Consider the following 15,828-nt stretch of genomic DNA (forward strand, 5'->3'; position numbering starts at 1 on the left):
ATGGCTGAGTAGCATTTCCCACCAGCGTGTGGGATTAATACCCAACACTTGTCTGATGCCTGCTGCTAACAGGGGTTTGCAAACATATTATCTCACTCATTAGGACTGTTAACCACCAGGATAAAAATGATAGCCTCCGAGAGCAGGCCTGCCCCTCTCTCCAAGGAATGCTGTGCATCGGCCTGCCCTGAGTCAGAAACTGGACCCGACAGGCTGGAGACAGTGACTTTGAGTTTCAGACACACAGCTTGGGGATTTAATCTTTGCTTTCCTCCCATAAATATGGGCCGGTCTGTGATACCAGCCCCAGTCCGGTCTCCATGGGGGACCCCCTGGATCTCTGCTCCCAACTGCGTCAACAGCTTTGTGAGCTGACTTGGGGATCTGAGGTCATTCATTCAACTCCGTCCTTCCTTCTGGACTTGGAGAGCTCTGGGTATGAGACAGGAGATGAGCCAGTGCAGGGTGGGGGGGGGGGCCCAGTTCCTTTTCAGCCCCCTCAATGAAGGATCCAAGTTCAAGGAGCTCATCTCTGTTGTTCAGACCATTGATCTGGTGCCCTGAAGCCTCTGGAACAGCTGTGGGAGCCAAGAATCATTACTTCAGACAAAGAGCAAGGAGCACACTCCATTTCTATCTTTGTGGAGTGGGCCTTTAGAGCTGGGAACAGAGCCAAGTGCAGATAGGAAGAGGGGGGCCACGGGGATGAGCCAGCTGGCTGCAGGGCCTCCCTGAGCTTCTCAGGGAGCTCCTGTTCTGTCAGAAAATATGCTTTAGAGAAAGGGGGGGGGCAGTGGCTGACTGTCCCCTGCCTGCCCCAAGGAGACAGTAGAATCTGCCACGTGCTGCTGCTGTCATTGGCTGTCATGCATCCCCTCCATGCCTGGAGCTGACTCCGCCAGCTCTCCAGAAATCTCTGGCACTTTCTGGCTGCATCACCTAGACTCTCTGAATCTGTTTCTTTGGCTCTAATAAGGAGCCATGAAAAGCCACCTTCCTCTCTACCCAGGCCTCAGGCTCAATGCTCCGGCCCCCTCCCCTCCGCTGCTCCTGTTGGACGGAGTCGGTGTGGGGATGGGAAGGGATGCTGAGGCTGGCCAACCTGGGGAAAGGGGCTTGAGGGGAGATGGGGGAAGGGTCTGCCCCGTGGGGACAGCAGTCTCATCTGGGACCCCCAGTCCACCCCAAAGCCCGTGCGTTATCCACTTACCGCGCTCAGAAAGGGGATGTTGGAGGCATTGCCCAGGAAGCCAAAGATGACAGGGAAAAAGCCCCTAGGAACAGAGGGTGGGGAGGGGGTCAGCGATGGCCTTGGGGGCCAGGGGAGTGGTCCAGGCTGAGGTCCACCCAGAGGCTCCAGCTTTGGTTCCCAAGAAAGTGGGCCCCTGGGCTCTGGGAGCAGGCTTGGATCCGCATCTCTGGTTTTAGGGAGACAACCACGTGGAGAGCTTAAGAATAAAGGGCCCGGGGGCGCCTGGGTGGCTCAGTGGGTTAGGCCTCTGCCTTCGGCTCGGGTCATGATCTCGGGGTCCTGGGATCGAGCCCCGCGTCGGGCTCTCTGCTCAGCGGGGAGCCTGCTTCCTCCTCTCTCTGCCTGTCTCTCTGCCTGCTTGTGATCTCTGTCTGTCAAACAAATAAATAAAATCTTTAAAAAAAAAAAAAAAAAGAATAAAGGGCCCGGAGTCAGGCTCCTGGGGTTCAAATCTTGGCTCTGCCACTTCCTGGTGCCATATAAACTTGGGCAAATTCCTTAATGTCTCTGAATCTCAGTTTGCAGCTGTAAACGGCTTTAATAAGAATAGTATTTATGTCATAGGGCCTTACATGAAGAAATGTTGGGGAAGCTTTCCTGTGTAGGACTGTGACTGTCTTTGTCTCCCTGGACTGGGTGTGGACCGCCGGCTACCGGTCTCCTGGGCTCCAGACACAGGCGGCTGCTGGAGCAGCTCTTGCGCAGACTGTCCCCCTCGTCCAGGCATGCGTGGAGCCACCCTTTGTTCTCGGCACCCCCAACTCTTTTCGGACCTGCCCTGGCAAGGCTTGGCCGGGCACATGTATGGGATCGTTCAATGGGCTCGGAGGCACTGAGGTCGGCATGCGGAGGGAGCCGTGTGTGTGTGCAGAGGTGAGGGGGTTAGAAATTTGAATTCTGGCTACTTCCTTTCCTTGGGCTTCATTTCCCTGAGGTTCCCCGGCATCGCCAACATCCCATGTAGCTCCCATTTTGGTTTTCTCCCCCAGCAGTGCTGTTGACAGGGAACCCTGTCAAGCTTTACTGTTGGTTCACACTACGGACTCTGTGGGGGCCCTGCTCATGCTTCTAAACCCTCAGAAGACGGTCCCTGTTGTCAGAACTTGTCTTCTCAACTAGGCTGCGAGTTCCCCGGGAAGCTTCTCCTGGTTCAGCCCCACAGCCCCACACCTAGCTCTGGATTTGGCACGCAGTAGGTACTTTTGACGTTTCTGACTATTTGAATAAATGACTGAATGATGACATATTTGAGCATTAAGTAAGTGAATGGCAGAGTGTGTGTGAGAAAATTTATGTCTTTGAAACCACTTTATAAGATGTCTAAGAGGTCTGGGGCATTTGGGCTCATCAAGGTGTTTTCAAGGGTGCTGTGAGCAAGCGGAAGGCCATAGGAGAGCCCGGGGTCCTGACCCTGGCTCCTTCCCATGATTCCATAAGCCATGCTTCTTCCGGTCCCCGTCATCCCGGTCCCCAGAGACACTGGGAGTCTTCCCTTCCTCGCCTCTCCTTCCTCAGCACCCTTTCCTTCCTTCTCCGTAAACACCCTCCAGTCTCCTCGTAAAGCCTGCCTGTCCTCAGGCCCTGTCCCGGGTCTTGCTTCCTCCAGGACACCTCCCTTGGCCCAGGCAGTGGTCACACACCTGCTGACTTCCGATTCACTTGTCAGCAGGCCAGGCCGAGGGATGTGGGGCCGACAGCCAGGCCCAGCTGGGTCCAGTCCAGAAACTCTGCACACTATCTGTGAGACCTTGGGCAGGAGGCAGCCTCTCTGAGCTGGCTTCCTTATCTGCAGAGAGTAGGCCTACAGCGGGTCATAGGGACGTCAAAGTGCGATGATGATAGTGAGCGTGCTTGGGGCATATGAAGGGCAACCCTGCTGGGTTGCTGAACTTGAAAACAGGCCCTGTGTCTCCTCCTTAGGGGAAGGCACAGTACCAGGCATGTGGTAGGTGCTCAATGTTTGTGGATGGGGGGGGGTCCGATCCCTCCAATTTGGAGTAGGATGTCTTGGACAGTGTCTGCCTGATGCCCCTCCTGCCTTTTCAGGTCTTCCACGACTCCCACCTGCAGGATAAAGTCCCAGCTTCTGCACACCCTGCCGGTCGTCCTGCCCAGACCTGGTGAGGGGTGATCTCAGCTACTCAGAGGCCCTAGTAGGCTCCTCCAGGGGAAGGAGACCTGTACTCACTTGAAGAGGCTAAGGAATCCATAGGTCTCCAGGACCATTCCCAGGAGGGGCCAGCGCAGCAGCACAATGACCACACCCCCCAGGAAGAAGCTGGTCCCTTTGAGCTTGTGCCTCTGGAAGAAGAAGGAAAATGTCTTCCTCAAGCCGATGATGAACAAGAGGCCGGTCAGGAAGAGCAGCTGTGGGGGAGGGAGGGAGAGAAGCATGAGAGCAAACCCACCAATCCCCCCTGGGAGTCAGGGGTCAGGCCTGGCGCCCCCCATCAGACATGGGGCAGGACTTGCTAACTCTTCAAGGAGGAACCCTTCAGAGAGGGTGACCCCGCAAACTGGCAAACTCCCAGAGCCTTGGGTCCTTTCTGCCTGTGGGGAACAGAGCTGCCCAGAGACGGGTAGATGGACAAGGAGAACCTTGGTCTCCGGCTGCTCACCCAATTCTTGGATCCCAAGTGCTTCTTTGTATATGACTTCATTTCTCATCACACCTCGAAAGGAAGGCGGCATAGATAGAGTTTCTCCATTTTATGGAGGTGAGCCCTGAGGCGTAGGCAGCCAGACCCGGAGTCCCACGGAACCACCGGGGCTCCACTCTCTGGCCCACTGTCTTCAGCTTGGCTCCTAATAGATCCATTAGGAGTTCCCAGGTGTCCATCAGATTTAACCCTCTGGCTTTCTTCCAGCATGTTCCATGTCCTCTCTCCCCTCTCCATGCCTTTTCTCTGCCTGTTCATTTGCCTGGAAGTGCGTCACCCCCCTTCACACCCATTTCCTTTCCAAATTCCTTTTCTTTCTTTTTTTTTTTTTTTAAGATTTTATTTATTTATTTGACAGAGAGAGATCACAAGTAGGCAGAGAGGCAGGCAGAGAGAGAGAGAGGAGGAAGCAGGCTCTCTGCTGAGCAGAGAGCCCGATGCGGGACTCGATCCTAGGACCCTGAGATCATGCACTGAGCCACCCAGGCGCCCTCCAAATTCCTTTTCATCCCTCTACAGTTGGGTGTGCTTTCTTTCCTCCAGGTACCTTGTTTTATATTCAATGTGCTCATCTCACTACGACTTTATGGCTGCCCCTGCCTTCCTTCCCAGTTACAGATGTGCAGGTTATGTCTCTATTGCTAGACGAGGGGGATCCTGATGGCAAGGACAGTGGCTGATGCATCTTGGTAGCTGCAGGGCCTCACCCAGAGCTTGCCACAAGAATCCAGGTCCTAAGATGCTCTGTCACACCTCGCTGTGCATCTCCCGGCCCCCTCACCTACCTGGGCTTGATGGTGCTGACCCCCGGATGGGCACGATCTGAATGAACTTGGGGCTGACCTTCCAGGCAAGAGAGACCTCAGGTAGGTTGGTGGGGGAGGTACACAGGCTGGGGAACTCACATTTCCGAAGGCCAGGAGCACCGAATCAAAGTACAGCAGTATCCCAAAGAGGATGAAGAAGACGCCAAAGCTGGTGGTACCCACACCAATCTCTGCAATGGACAAGCAGGTTGGGGTAGGATGGGCTTTGGGGGGGGTTCAGGATGGGGTGGTGGAAGTTTCCCCCATTGCCACTGGACAGTTGCTCTCTGAGGAGTGGGGGTTGGGGTGGCTCCATTTTCACCCAGGGATCTCAGCTTCCGTGCTTGCGGGGAATGACGGGACAGGAAGGGAAGGGAAAGGTACAGATTTACGTTTAGCGCCTGCGCACTGCTGGTCAGTTCTGTACTCGGGGCATTCTGTCCTCACCACGGCTCTGCTAGGTCACTTGCACTGTCCTAGCTGCTTTCTCTCTTCAGCTTCCCTTTACTTGCAAATGCTGCATGAGCCAGATCATGGTCAGGGTTGGGTCCCTCCTATCCTGTCCTCCTGCACCTGGGAGCCACGGATGCTTAGACACAGCTGTCTTGCTTGATTTCTCAACAGGTTTGCCCTCCTAGATAACTCTTCACACTGTGTGCTTCCTTCTCTAACTGTCCCTATCCCCCAGCTGTCAGGAGATGACCTCTCACACTGGATTGGAAAAACAAAAGAAATGTGCTCACCTGGGAGTCTACACCCTAGCCAGGGCTTGCTGTCCCATTCTGCACCTTCCCTCCCGCTGCTGCACCTCGGGTACTCACCCCTCCACGCCCCTGGGCTTTCTCTAACGTCAGTCCCACAACTGGGCAGCTCTGCACCAGGTTGGACCCACACTGACAGCACCCCACTCTACCCTGTACTGTGTGTTTTTGTTTTATGTCTCAGGGCAATCTCGGAAGCTGCAGGAGTTGGCTGATAGCCAGTGAGCCCAAGGGCAGAAGGGCAGGATATTAGGGACCCCCTGTTTGGTCAAGGGCTACATCTCTGACGTTCTGATAATTTTTTTTTTCCACATTGCTTCCCTCAGGAAGAGTTGTAACAATAACAGGATGTGAAGTTGCTTTTCTGAAACCTTCTTCTGCATCACGCAAAATTGTTAATTTTTACTTATCTTTGCTACTCTGATAATCAACAAATAACAATTCATTGTATTGCTCATTTTTTAATTGAATGAAACCCCCCCTAAATTGTGATAAAATACACATCAAATTTAGCATCTGAACAACTTTAAGTGTACACCCAATGGCGTGAGGCGTATTCACGTCGTGGAAGCATCACCGTCATCCGTTTCCAGGACTCTCGTCTTACAAAACTGAAACTCTGTCCCCATTAAACACTGGCTCCTCATTCTCCCTTCCCCAACCCCTCGCAACCACCACTCTACTTTCTATCATTCTGACTCCTCTAGGAAGCTCATCTGAGAAATGACACAGTGTTTTCATGTGACTGGCTAATTTCACTTAGCATAGTGGCCTCCAGGTTCATCCAGGCCGTAGCAGGTGTCAGAAGTTCCCCCTTTCTAAGCTGAATAATAATTCATCACATGTTGTGTGGCTGGGAGGATCATTCATTACGCATCTGCCTTTGGCTCCGGGTCTTGGTCCCAGGGTCCTGGGATCGGGCCCTGGGTCGGGCTCCCTGCTTGGCAGGAGACCTGCGTCTCCCTCTCCTACTCCCTCTGCTTGTGTGCTCACTCTCGCTGTGTCTCTCTCTGTCAAATAAATAAATTAATTAAAAAATGTTATTGTATGTTTATAATGCATTTCATTTACCTGTTCATCTGTGGGTGGAACTTGGATAGCTTCCACTTTTTGGCTAGAGTAAATAATGCTGCTGTGACATGGGTGAATGAATCTTTTCAAGATTCTGCCTCCACTTCCTTTGGACACATATCCAGAAGTGGAATTGTTGGATGATATGGGGGTTCTATTTTTAAGTTTCTGAGGGCCCTCCACACTATTTTCCAGGATAGCTGCCCCAGTTACATTCCCACTAGCAGGGCACAAGGGTTCTGATTTCTTCACATCCTCACCAACACTTGTTATTTTCTGGGTTTGTTTGTTTGTTTGTTTGTTTTTTGATAGCATACATCTTAATGGGTATGAGTGGCATCTCACTGTGGTTTTGATTTGCGTTTCCCTGATGATGAGTGATGTTGAGCATCTTTTCATGAACTTGTTGGCCATCTGTATATCTTAAGAGAAATGCCAATTGAAGTCCTTTGCCCATTTTAATGGTCGTTTGGGGGTTTTGTTGCAGTTATTGAGTTGTAGGTGTTCTTTATATATTATGGATATTAGTCCCTCGTCAGATACATGATTTGCAAATATTTTCGTCCATCCCATAGGTTGCCTTTTCACTGTGTTGATTGTGTCCTCTGATGCAGGGAAGTTTTCGATTTTGATATATTCCAATTAACTACTTCTTCCTTAGTTGCCTATATTTTTGGTATCTAATCCAAGAAATCATTGTCAATTTCAGTGTTGTGAAGATTCTCTCTTAAGTATTCTTTAAAAGCTTTATAGTTTTAGCTCTTGCTTTGAGTTAAGATAAATTTTGAGTTTATTTTTTCAGACGGTGTAATGTACAGGTTCAACTTAATTCTTTTGCGTGTAGATATCCAGTTTGCCCAGCATCATTTATTGAAGAGACTGCCATTTCCCCACCAAATGGTTGTGGCACACTTGTTGAAACTCATTTGACTATCTTTGCCTGGGTCTACTTCTGGGCTTTCTATTCTACCCACTTGGTCTATGTGTCTGTCTCTATGCTAGTCCCACACTGTTCTGATCACTGTAGCTTTGTAATAAGTTTTGAAATCACGAAGTGTGAAATCTCCAATTTTGTTCTTCTCTTTTAAGATTGCTTTCACTATTTGAGATCCCTTGAGGTTCCATATGCATTTTATAATGGATTTTTCTATTTCCACAAAAAATGCCATTGGGATTTTGGCAGAAATCACACTGAATCTGTAGATTGCTTTGGGTAATATTGATATCTTAACAATATGAAATCTTATAATCCATAAACACAGGATGTCTATTTGTGTCTTTTAAAATTTTCTCCAGGAACATTTAGTGGTTTTCAGTAAGTCTTTTGCCTCCTTGATTAAGTTTGTTTCTAAATATTTTATCCTTTTTGATGGTATTATAAATGGAACTCTGTTGCCTTCTTCAAAAAAAATTACTGATGATATTGTACTACTTCAAGTTTACATTGTGTAGTCTTGCAACTTTATTTACTTCATATAGCTAGAATGCTTTATTTTCTTTTTATTGTAAATTACATAGTAGATGGGGATATGGCAAGAGTGTCTTTTTAAACTGCAACATGTATGACTTTATTAAACATGGCTTAATTTTTGAGGGGCATCTGGTTGGTACAGTGGGTTAAGCCTCTGCCTTCAGCTCAGGTCATGATCTCAGGGTCATGGGATCGAGCCCTGTATCAGGCTCTCTGCTCAGTGGGGAGCCTGCTTTCCCCTCTCTCTCTGCCTGCCTCTCTGCCTACTTGTGATTTCTTTCTCTCTGGCAAATAAATAAAATCTTTTTTTTTTTTTAATGGCTTAATTTTTAAGAGTACCTGGCTGGCTCAGTCAGTGGAATGTGTGACTCTTGACCTTGGGGTTGTGAGTTCGAGCCCCACACTGGGTGTAGAGATTACTAAACAAATAAACTTTAAAAAACAGCTTAATTTTTACAAATTGAAGTTGGCTTAATTTTTTTAAAGGGAACATATGGGTTATTTTTAAATAGAAAAATTGTACTGGACTCGTTAACGAACATCTTAGTATTGGTCCTCACAATACCTATGAAATTGTTATTATTGCCATGCTTTTAGGGATAGTTGTAAAAAACTGTTAAAAGTCTGGTTGTTCAGAAGCAGAACTGTAAAAATAAGACAAAAACAAAATCTTTGAGACTTGACTTACTGGCTAAGTTCTGTTTACAACAGAAGGAAAATGAAACAACCCCATTACCTTCTGGTCATTTTTCACTGTCTGTTTCCATAAGATCCTAGGAGGTTTATGATCAGTGTCAGTATTGAAATAAGGCCAAAGGACTTCTTTGAAAGAATCATTAAAAATACAGAGATAAGATTAGGGGTGCTGGCTCCCTCAGTCAGTAGAGCGTGTGACTCTTTTTTTTTTTTTTTAAGATTTTATTTATTTATTTGACAGACAGAGATCACAAATAGGCAGAGAAGCAGTCTCCCTGCTGAGCAGAAAGCCCAATGCAGGGCTCGATCCCAGGACCCTGGGATCATGACCTGAGCCAAAGGCAGAGGCTTAACCCACTAAGCCACCCAAGTACCACCCAAGTGTGTGACTCTTGATCTCAGGGTCATGAGCTTGAGTCCCATGTTTGGTGCAGAGATTACTTAAAAATAAATTCTTAAGAAATATATATATATATATATTCTTCATATAAATCTCATATTTACATATATATATACATATATATATATGAGATTTAACATTCAGATTATATATATGAGATTTAACATATACATAGGAGATTTAACATTCAGATTACAGATCAATATCTCACTTAACTCAGAGTACAGAAAAATGCCAGTATCACTGGGTCTCCTTTTGGCCAAGCTGGATTTTGTTAGGACCCATAGGCCACATCCTCTCTCTCAACACGTTGTCCAGCTGCCCAGAATCCATCTTCTACTCATGGCTGATGCCTCCTGTTTCTGACAAACCTCTGTGATCTAAACAGATTGGTTTCCTATGTCTACTTCCCGGGAACACCTGTTTGAGTTACATTTCTTAAGAGCCCAGAACACTGAGCAGAGGATATTGTCTCTTTGGGTCATCACAAAGGTTGCACTGTCTTTCCATGCTACATGGGGTTTTTGTGGGGGGGAGGGTTGTTTTTTGTTTTTTGATTTTTTTATCCTCAGAGACAATAAATTGAAGATCTAGGAGCACAACTACTTTGTCCTGATAATTTTGTAGACACTAGGGTATTGTGGAGGAAGACCATAACCCTGCTTCTTGCGCCTGAATGGCAAAGGCATTTTAAGTTTTTATGCCTGTTTTAAAAGTCTCTGTGATCAGCTTATACCCGCCATAAAAATATGTCATTGAGGGCACCTGGGTGGCTCAGTGGGTTAAGCCTCTGCCTTCGGCCCAGGTCATGATCTCAGGGTCCTGGGATCGAGCCCCACATCGGGCTCTCAGCTCAGCAGGGAGCCTGCTTCCCCCTCTCCCTCTGCCTGCTGCTCTACCTACTTGTGATCTCTCTCCCTCTGTCAAATAAATAAATAAAATATTAAAAAAATATATGTCATTGATTCCAATTCCGATGATACACACTTCACCTCTATCTCCTTTGGTAGATGTTTTTGTGTGGAAACACAATGTGAATGTCTTACTGGATTTTCATTTCGTTTTGTTAAAACATCCCTATATCCCTTCTGTAAACACTTCAGAAGAGCCTCTTACTCATTTTGGAGAGACAGCTGAAGTTTCTCAAGGTTCCCCCCCATGGATTCTTGTCTCCTCTTTTCTCGGGCAACGGTGATTTACTGGCCTGCATAATTATTACTTTTCCACCCGCCCCACTCCTCATCAAGGGCTGGTGCAATTCCAGAATTTTCCTGTGATGGGGGCAGCCTACGCCTTCCAGCGTCCCCTGCGCTGTGGACACAACAGCTCCCAGAAAAGGGTCGCAAACTGTGTTTCTCATACGCAAGCCGTAGACCTTCCTTTACCTCTCGCTTCCAGTAGCTTCGTGATTTCAGTCATTCCCAACCAGGACGGGGATCGCTCCTGAAGTTCTCGGGGGCGGCAAGCATGGCAGAGAGGGCAGGGACAGAAATGCCTGCCACCAACGACCCTGGGAGCCAGACAGATGGGGCAGCGCTCCCCCTGCTGGAGATCAGCCAGAGCTGATGTTTCTTCCATCACTAGATTAGGGTGGCATCTGCTGGGACCACCCCCCCCCCCCACACCAAGACAGTTATTCTTCAGCTCCTCCCCCACCCCTGCTAGGGTGCCGGTCTCACCCTGCCTGGCAGACGGTGGTCCCCACACACCTGTCAGCCAGTGAGGGATCTGCCACCCGCTCTGGGCTGCCCTCTCCCCCTTGGGCCTGATGCCTTTAGGACTGAATCGTTATGACTGAATTGGGAATAGGAACAGGAAGGAGGGAAACGGGAAGAGAAAGAGCCTCCCAGTTCACGTTCAAGATTAACACCAGTGATTAACAGGGCTGACGTTAATGCTAGTGAGTGCGCTTTGCCAGGCACAGTCTTGTATGTATTAACTCATTTAATTTTCATAACTCCCTGTGAAGTAGGTTATGTAGGAAACCCTCCTGCACTGTTAGTCCCATTTCACAAACAGAAATGGAAACACGGAGAGGTTCAGTCCTTGCCTGGGGTCTACACAGCCAGGAGCTGGCAGAACAGGGGTTTGAACCCAGTTGTCTGGCTCTGGAAGAGGTGCTTTTAGGGGCGCCTGGGTGGCTAAGTCGGTGAAGCGTTTGCCTTGGGCTCAGGTCATGATCCCAGAGTCCTAGGATGGAGCCCATACTCCTTGCTTAGCAGGGAGCCTGCTTCTCCTTCTGCCTCTGCGTGCCGCTCCCCCAGCTTGTGCTCTTTCTCTGTCAAATAAATAGAATCTTAAAAAAAAAAAAAAAAAAAGTGCCTTTAACCAACCCAGTCCCGTCCATCTCCACTCCCAGGCCCATCCACGGGAGTTCCTTGCTTTGGCCACAATGGCGTCTGTGTTCCCAGGTCCAATGGGTGGATGTTGGCGCTTATCTGTCAGCAGCTGGCCACTCCCTTCTTCCAGCATCCTCTCTTGGCTTCTGCGACACCATACCCTTGATTTTCATCCTGCTGTTCTGACCGCACCAGCCCAGCCTCCTTCGCTGGCTCCTGCTTCTTTCTTTTCCTCTTGGGGTTTGCGTTGCCCAGGGCTTGAGCCCAAGCTCGCTTCTCTTCTCCTTCTATTTCACACTCATTCCCATGTCTTTAAATACCACTCTGTGCTGACAATGTCGATATTTATCTTCTAGCCCATGCCTGTCTTTGAGCTGCCAAGCTCATATCCAGCTGCTGACTTAGCATCTCTGCCCACTTGGTTTTCGCTCTCCGAGGCATCTTGAACTCAACAGGTCCAAACTGAGTTATTAGGCTTCCTTCCTTCACCCTGCGCCCTTCCAGGTTTTCCCCAAGTGAATACGAATGTCACCCCCCCGCAGCCATCCGTGAGTCTTACTCCCCGCTCTTGCCACCCCTCCCCCGTGTAACCCACAGCTAAGTTTTATTGCTGCTTCTTGCCCGAGGGATCTTGAAAACAGTGCATTTCTCTCCACGCTTACTGTTTAATTCCAAGCCACCATCATCTCTTTCCTGGATTCCTACAACATTCTCCAGTTAGTCCTTGGCTATAGTCCTTCCCCACACAGTAGTCAAGGGTCTTGGAAAGCATACAACCGATCCTGTCAGTGCACTGCGGAGGATCCTTTACGGCTTCCCACTGGACTTCCACTCAAAGCATCCTCCCAGCCACACCTCGGCTTGCAGACCCTTCCTGATGGGCCCCCACCTGGCTTGCTTGGTCATCTTCCTCTCTTGTCAAAATTCCCCTTACCTACCATACTCTAACCACATCTCCCTTCCTTCCTTCTTTCTTTTCTTCCTTCCTCCCCTCTTCCTTTCCCTTCCCTTCATCACTGTTTCTAAGATGAGCCTTCCTGCCTCAGGGCCTTTGCATATGCAGTTTCCTCCCATGTGTTATCTGCCTAGGGCATACTCATCCTTGAGGTCTTAAGGTTCCTTAGAGAAACCTGGTCCTCTCACCATTACCTGACCTTGATTTGGTTCCCTCATCTCTCCCTTTCATAGGACTTAGCACCCTTTGGTTTAATAACATGTTGGCTTGCCCCCAGACTCAGGACACACAGCTCCCTTCTCTATTGTTATTCCCTAAGTCAGCAGTTCTCAATTGGAGGGATGGGCAGGGGTGATTTTGTTCCCTGAGGGACATTTGGCAATATCTGCAGATATTTTCCATTGTCAGCACTGGGAGTGAGACATACTTCCATCTAGGACTGACCCACACAATGAAGAATTATCCCGCCCCAAAATGTCAGGAGTAGGGAGGCTGAGAAAAGCGCCCCCGGTCATCTCATGGACTCTCATGGTTTGAAATACCATCTACATGCTGGCAGTTCCCAAGTTTGTCTAATTCAGGCCTTGACCTGAATTAGATTCAGACCTAAAGTCTTGACTCAAGACTCACATACCTGACTACCTACTTGACATCTCACCTTCATGTCTACTAGCATATCAAACTCAACATGCCTAAAACCCAACTCAACCCTTCTATTTGCTCAGGCTAAAAGTACTGGCAGGATTCTTGCCTTCTTTCTCTCACACCCACATCCATCAGCAAAACCTTCCACTAATTTTCTCAGAGCTGATCCAGCCTCAAGCAGGTCCACCACTTCATGGTCACCGTGTTGGTGTTCGCCACCATCTCTCACCTCAGAACTGGTTTCCCTGTTGCTGACCTCACACCTCTACAGTCTGTTTTTAATCTGGTACCCAGAGTGATCTTTTAAAAATGTACATAGCTCACATGCTTCTCTGCACAAAACCCTCCAGTCATTTCCCATCTGCTGGAGATAAAACCAAAGTTCTTACACAGCCTCAGTTTTCAGTGACCTCCTGGACCTAGACTCCTACCACTCTCCCCTTTCCTGGCTTTGCTGCAGCCACACCGCGCACTAAGTATGCTAATGCCTCAGGGCCTTTGCACTGCCTGTTCCCTCTCCTGGGACAGTTTCCCCTCCAGATCACTGCACAGCTTTGCCTCCTTACTTCATATAGGTCTCTGTATAAAAGGTACCTTCTCAATGAAGCCTTTCCTAAACACTCTATAACAGAGTAACCCCTCCTACCTCACTTTCCCTAGCCTGCTTACCCTGTTCCATTATTGTCCGGAGGACCCATCCCCATCTGACCAATACCTACTGATTTCTTTATCCGTTAATTACCTGTTTCCCCACCGCAGCATGTACGCAGGAACACGTCGGTTCCGTTTCAGTATATTGTTGTATATTCTATGCCTGACACAGTGCTTGGCACATAGTGGAGACAAATTTGTTCAGTGACTGAATAGTATCACCAGTTCACAGAGGAGACCCTGAGCTCAGAGGCTCTAAGTCACAGTTCTCCCTGCCCTGCCAGGCCTGTGGGCCACCTCCCTGCCATCTCCCCGCAGAGGAAGGGGAAGGATAAGGATATTTAGGAGTGAAGGTACAGTAATTTGGGGACAGGAGTGGAGTTTAGTTTCTGATAAGAAGGGACCCAAGGTGGGGACACTGGCCGGCTCAGTTTGTGGAGCAACTCTTGATCTTGGGTGGTGAGTTCAAGCCCCATGTTTGAGGAAGAGTTTACTTTAAAAATTTAAAAGAACAAGAAGGAGAAGGAGAAGGGAAAGGAGGAAGAAGGAAGAGCCCCAAGTTCACAAGGGTCCCTGAGAGTTTGTGGGGGGGAATGTCCTAATGGGCAGAGGCCTCCTGCGCCCACACTTGCAGCATCCCAGGTCTCAGAACCCTGATGGGGAAGGGACCAGCTTGGGTGGTGAACTTGCTGCTTCCCCCAGGCACCAGCGTCTGGCTACCTGGGGGTCCTGAGCAGCCCCCATTCACTGGAAGGCCGGGGAGCCACACCCGGTCCTAGCTCAGCTGTCTGCACAGGATGCCAGCACAGCAGCTTCCAGCCACTGGCTCCAGAGGTCGCCTCACAGGCTCCCCAGCGAGAGATCCCAGCTGGGAGGGGAGGTGTCTCCGCTGGGGGCCCCCCTTCCACACACACCCCCCCCCCAGCCTGGAACCTCCCTTCCAGCCCAGCCCCCTCCATGGCACCAGCCCCTCCACTCACTCTGCCACTCGGTGATGGAGATCATGCCGCTGGCTGCCTGGGGGGCCTTCCGAGTCGGAGCTGCCAAGGGGTGAGGAGCAGAGAGGACCAGACCTGGGCATGGTCCAGGGAAGCTGACCCTTGGTAAATTGTGAAATGAGCCTCTGGTGAATCATTAACTCCCTCCTCTCTCCAAACCCCACCTCTCCCAACTCCTCACCCAAACGGCTGCTTAAAGTTGTAGGCTCCCTTCTTCTGGGTAGTCCCAGAGGGCACTGGCTCCTGACGCTTGCTCTGCCTACCTGGAGGAGGAGACGCCTCCAGCCCCTCCAGCGGTACCCCCACTCCTGCGCCCTGAGGTCGAGTTCAGCTGCTTCCAAGTCCTTCGCAAAACTCAGACCATAGAGGGGACTGGTATCTCGGGCTACCCAGGTTCCTTACCTGGTTTGATGGGGCGAGGTGGCTATGTGGGAAGAATCAGAATCCGTGTTTCTCTTTGGAAAAGTACTCAATTCATCCTGCCGGTGAAGTCCGCTTGCTTTGCGCTAGTACCCATGCTAGACACTAGGGGGCGGCAAGCCATGGAGTAAAACTTGTTGGCTGTCTCTGGGAGAGCCCAACTGGGTTACATCAAGGGCAAATGCGCCCCAGGGAAGCTAGACACAAAGGGCTTCGACCTCCTTTTCCCCAGCGGTGTCCAGCTTTGGACAGTGAGGTTGAGCTAGGGAGGATGAAAGATGAATTTGGGCTTGGGATAGGGCTGGATGCTTCCAGAAGCCTGGTTCTAGTTCATCTACCAGCTGTATAGACACGGGTGCATGCTTTCCTCCCTCTAGAGGCCTACAAAAAGACGGGTAGATAGTTCCTAATGTCCTTTCTGCCACTGTAGAGCCCTGGCTCTCAACCCCGTAAGCCGGCATCCCCTTTCTAATGTCCCTTCTATCCTGAAAAGGAGTTCATAGATGAGATGACCAATCTACACACGTCATTTTTAAAAACACTAATTATAATAAAGAAGGAAAAAAGAATTTATAATAGAGCACAATGTCGATGTAGAAATGCTTAGGCAAGACTTACCGAGAAGACATAAATGAAACAGGCAGATTGCTTGCACCTGCTTATAATAAATACACTTACGTGTAAGAGAACTAGAAAGCCAGAG

The 15,828-nt window shown here is 49.4% G+C and overlaps 1 protein-coding gene across 1 annotated transcript; it reads right to left on the reverse strand.

Moving 5' to 3' along the window:
- Positions 1-217: 217 nt before the first annotated feature.
- On the reverse strand, positions 218-14,805 carry GOLT1A (golgi transport 1A). The gene is made up of 5 exons (XM_059414088.1): positions 14,688-14,805; positions 4,818-4,909; positions 3,441-3,619; positions 1,211-1,274; positions 218-578 (listed from the first exon to the last, which is right to left on the reverse strand). Exons 1-5 carry the CDS (start codon positions 14,710-14,712, stop codon positions 540-542), a joined length of 399 nt encoding a protein of 132 aa, XP_059270071.1. The 5' UTR covers positions 14,713-14,805; the 3' UTR covers positions 218-539.
- Between the last annotated feature and the right edge of the window lie 1,023 nt (positions 14,806-15,828).

Source organism: Mustela nigripes, chromosome 10 (genome assembly GCF_022355385.1).
Source record: "Mustela nigripes isolate SB6536 chromosome 10, MUSNIG.SB6536, whole genome shotgun sequence".
In the NCBI taxonomy this organism is placed as follows: domain Eukaryota; kingdom Metazoa; phylum Chordata; class Mammalia; order Carnivora; family Mustelidae; genus Mustela; species Mustela nigripes.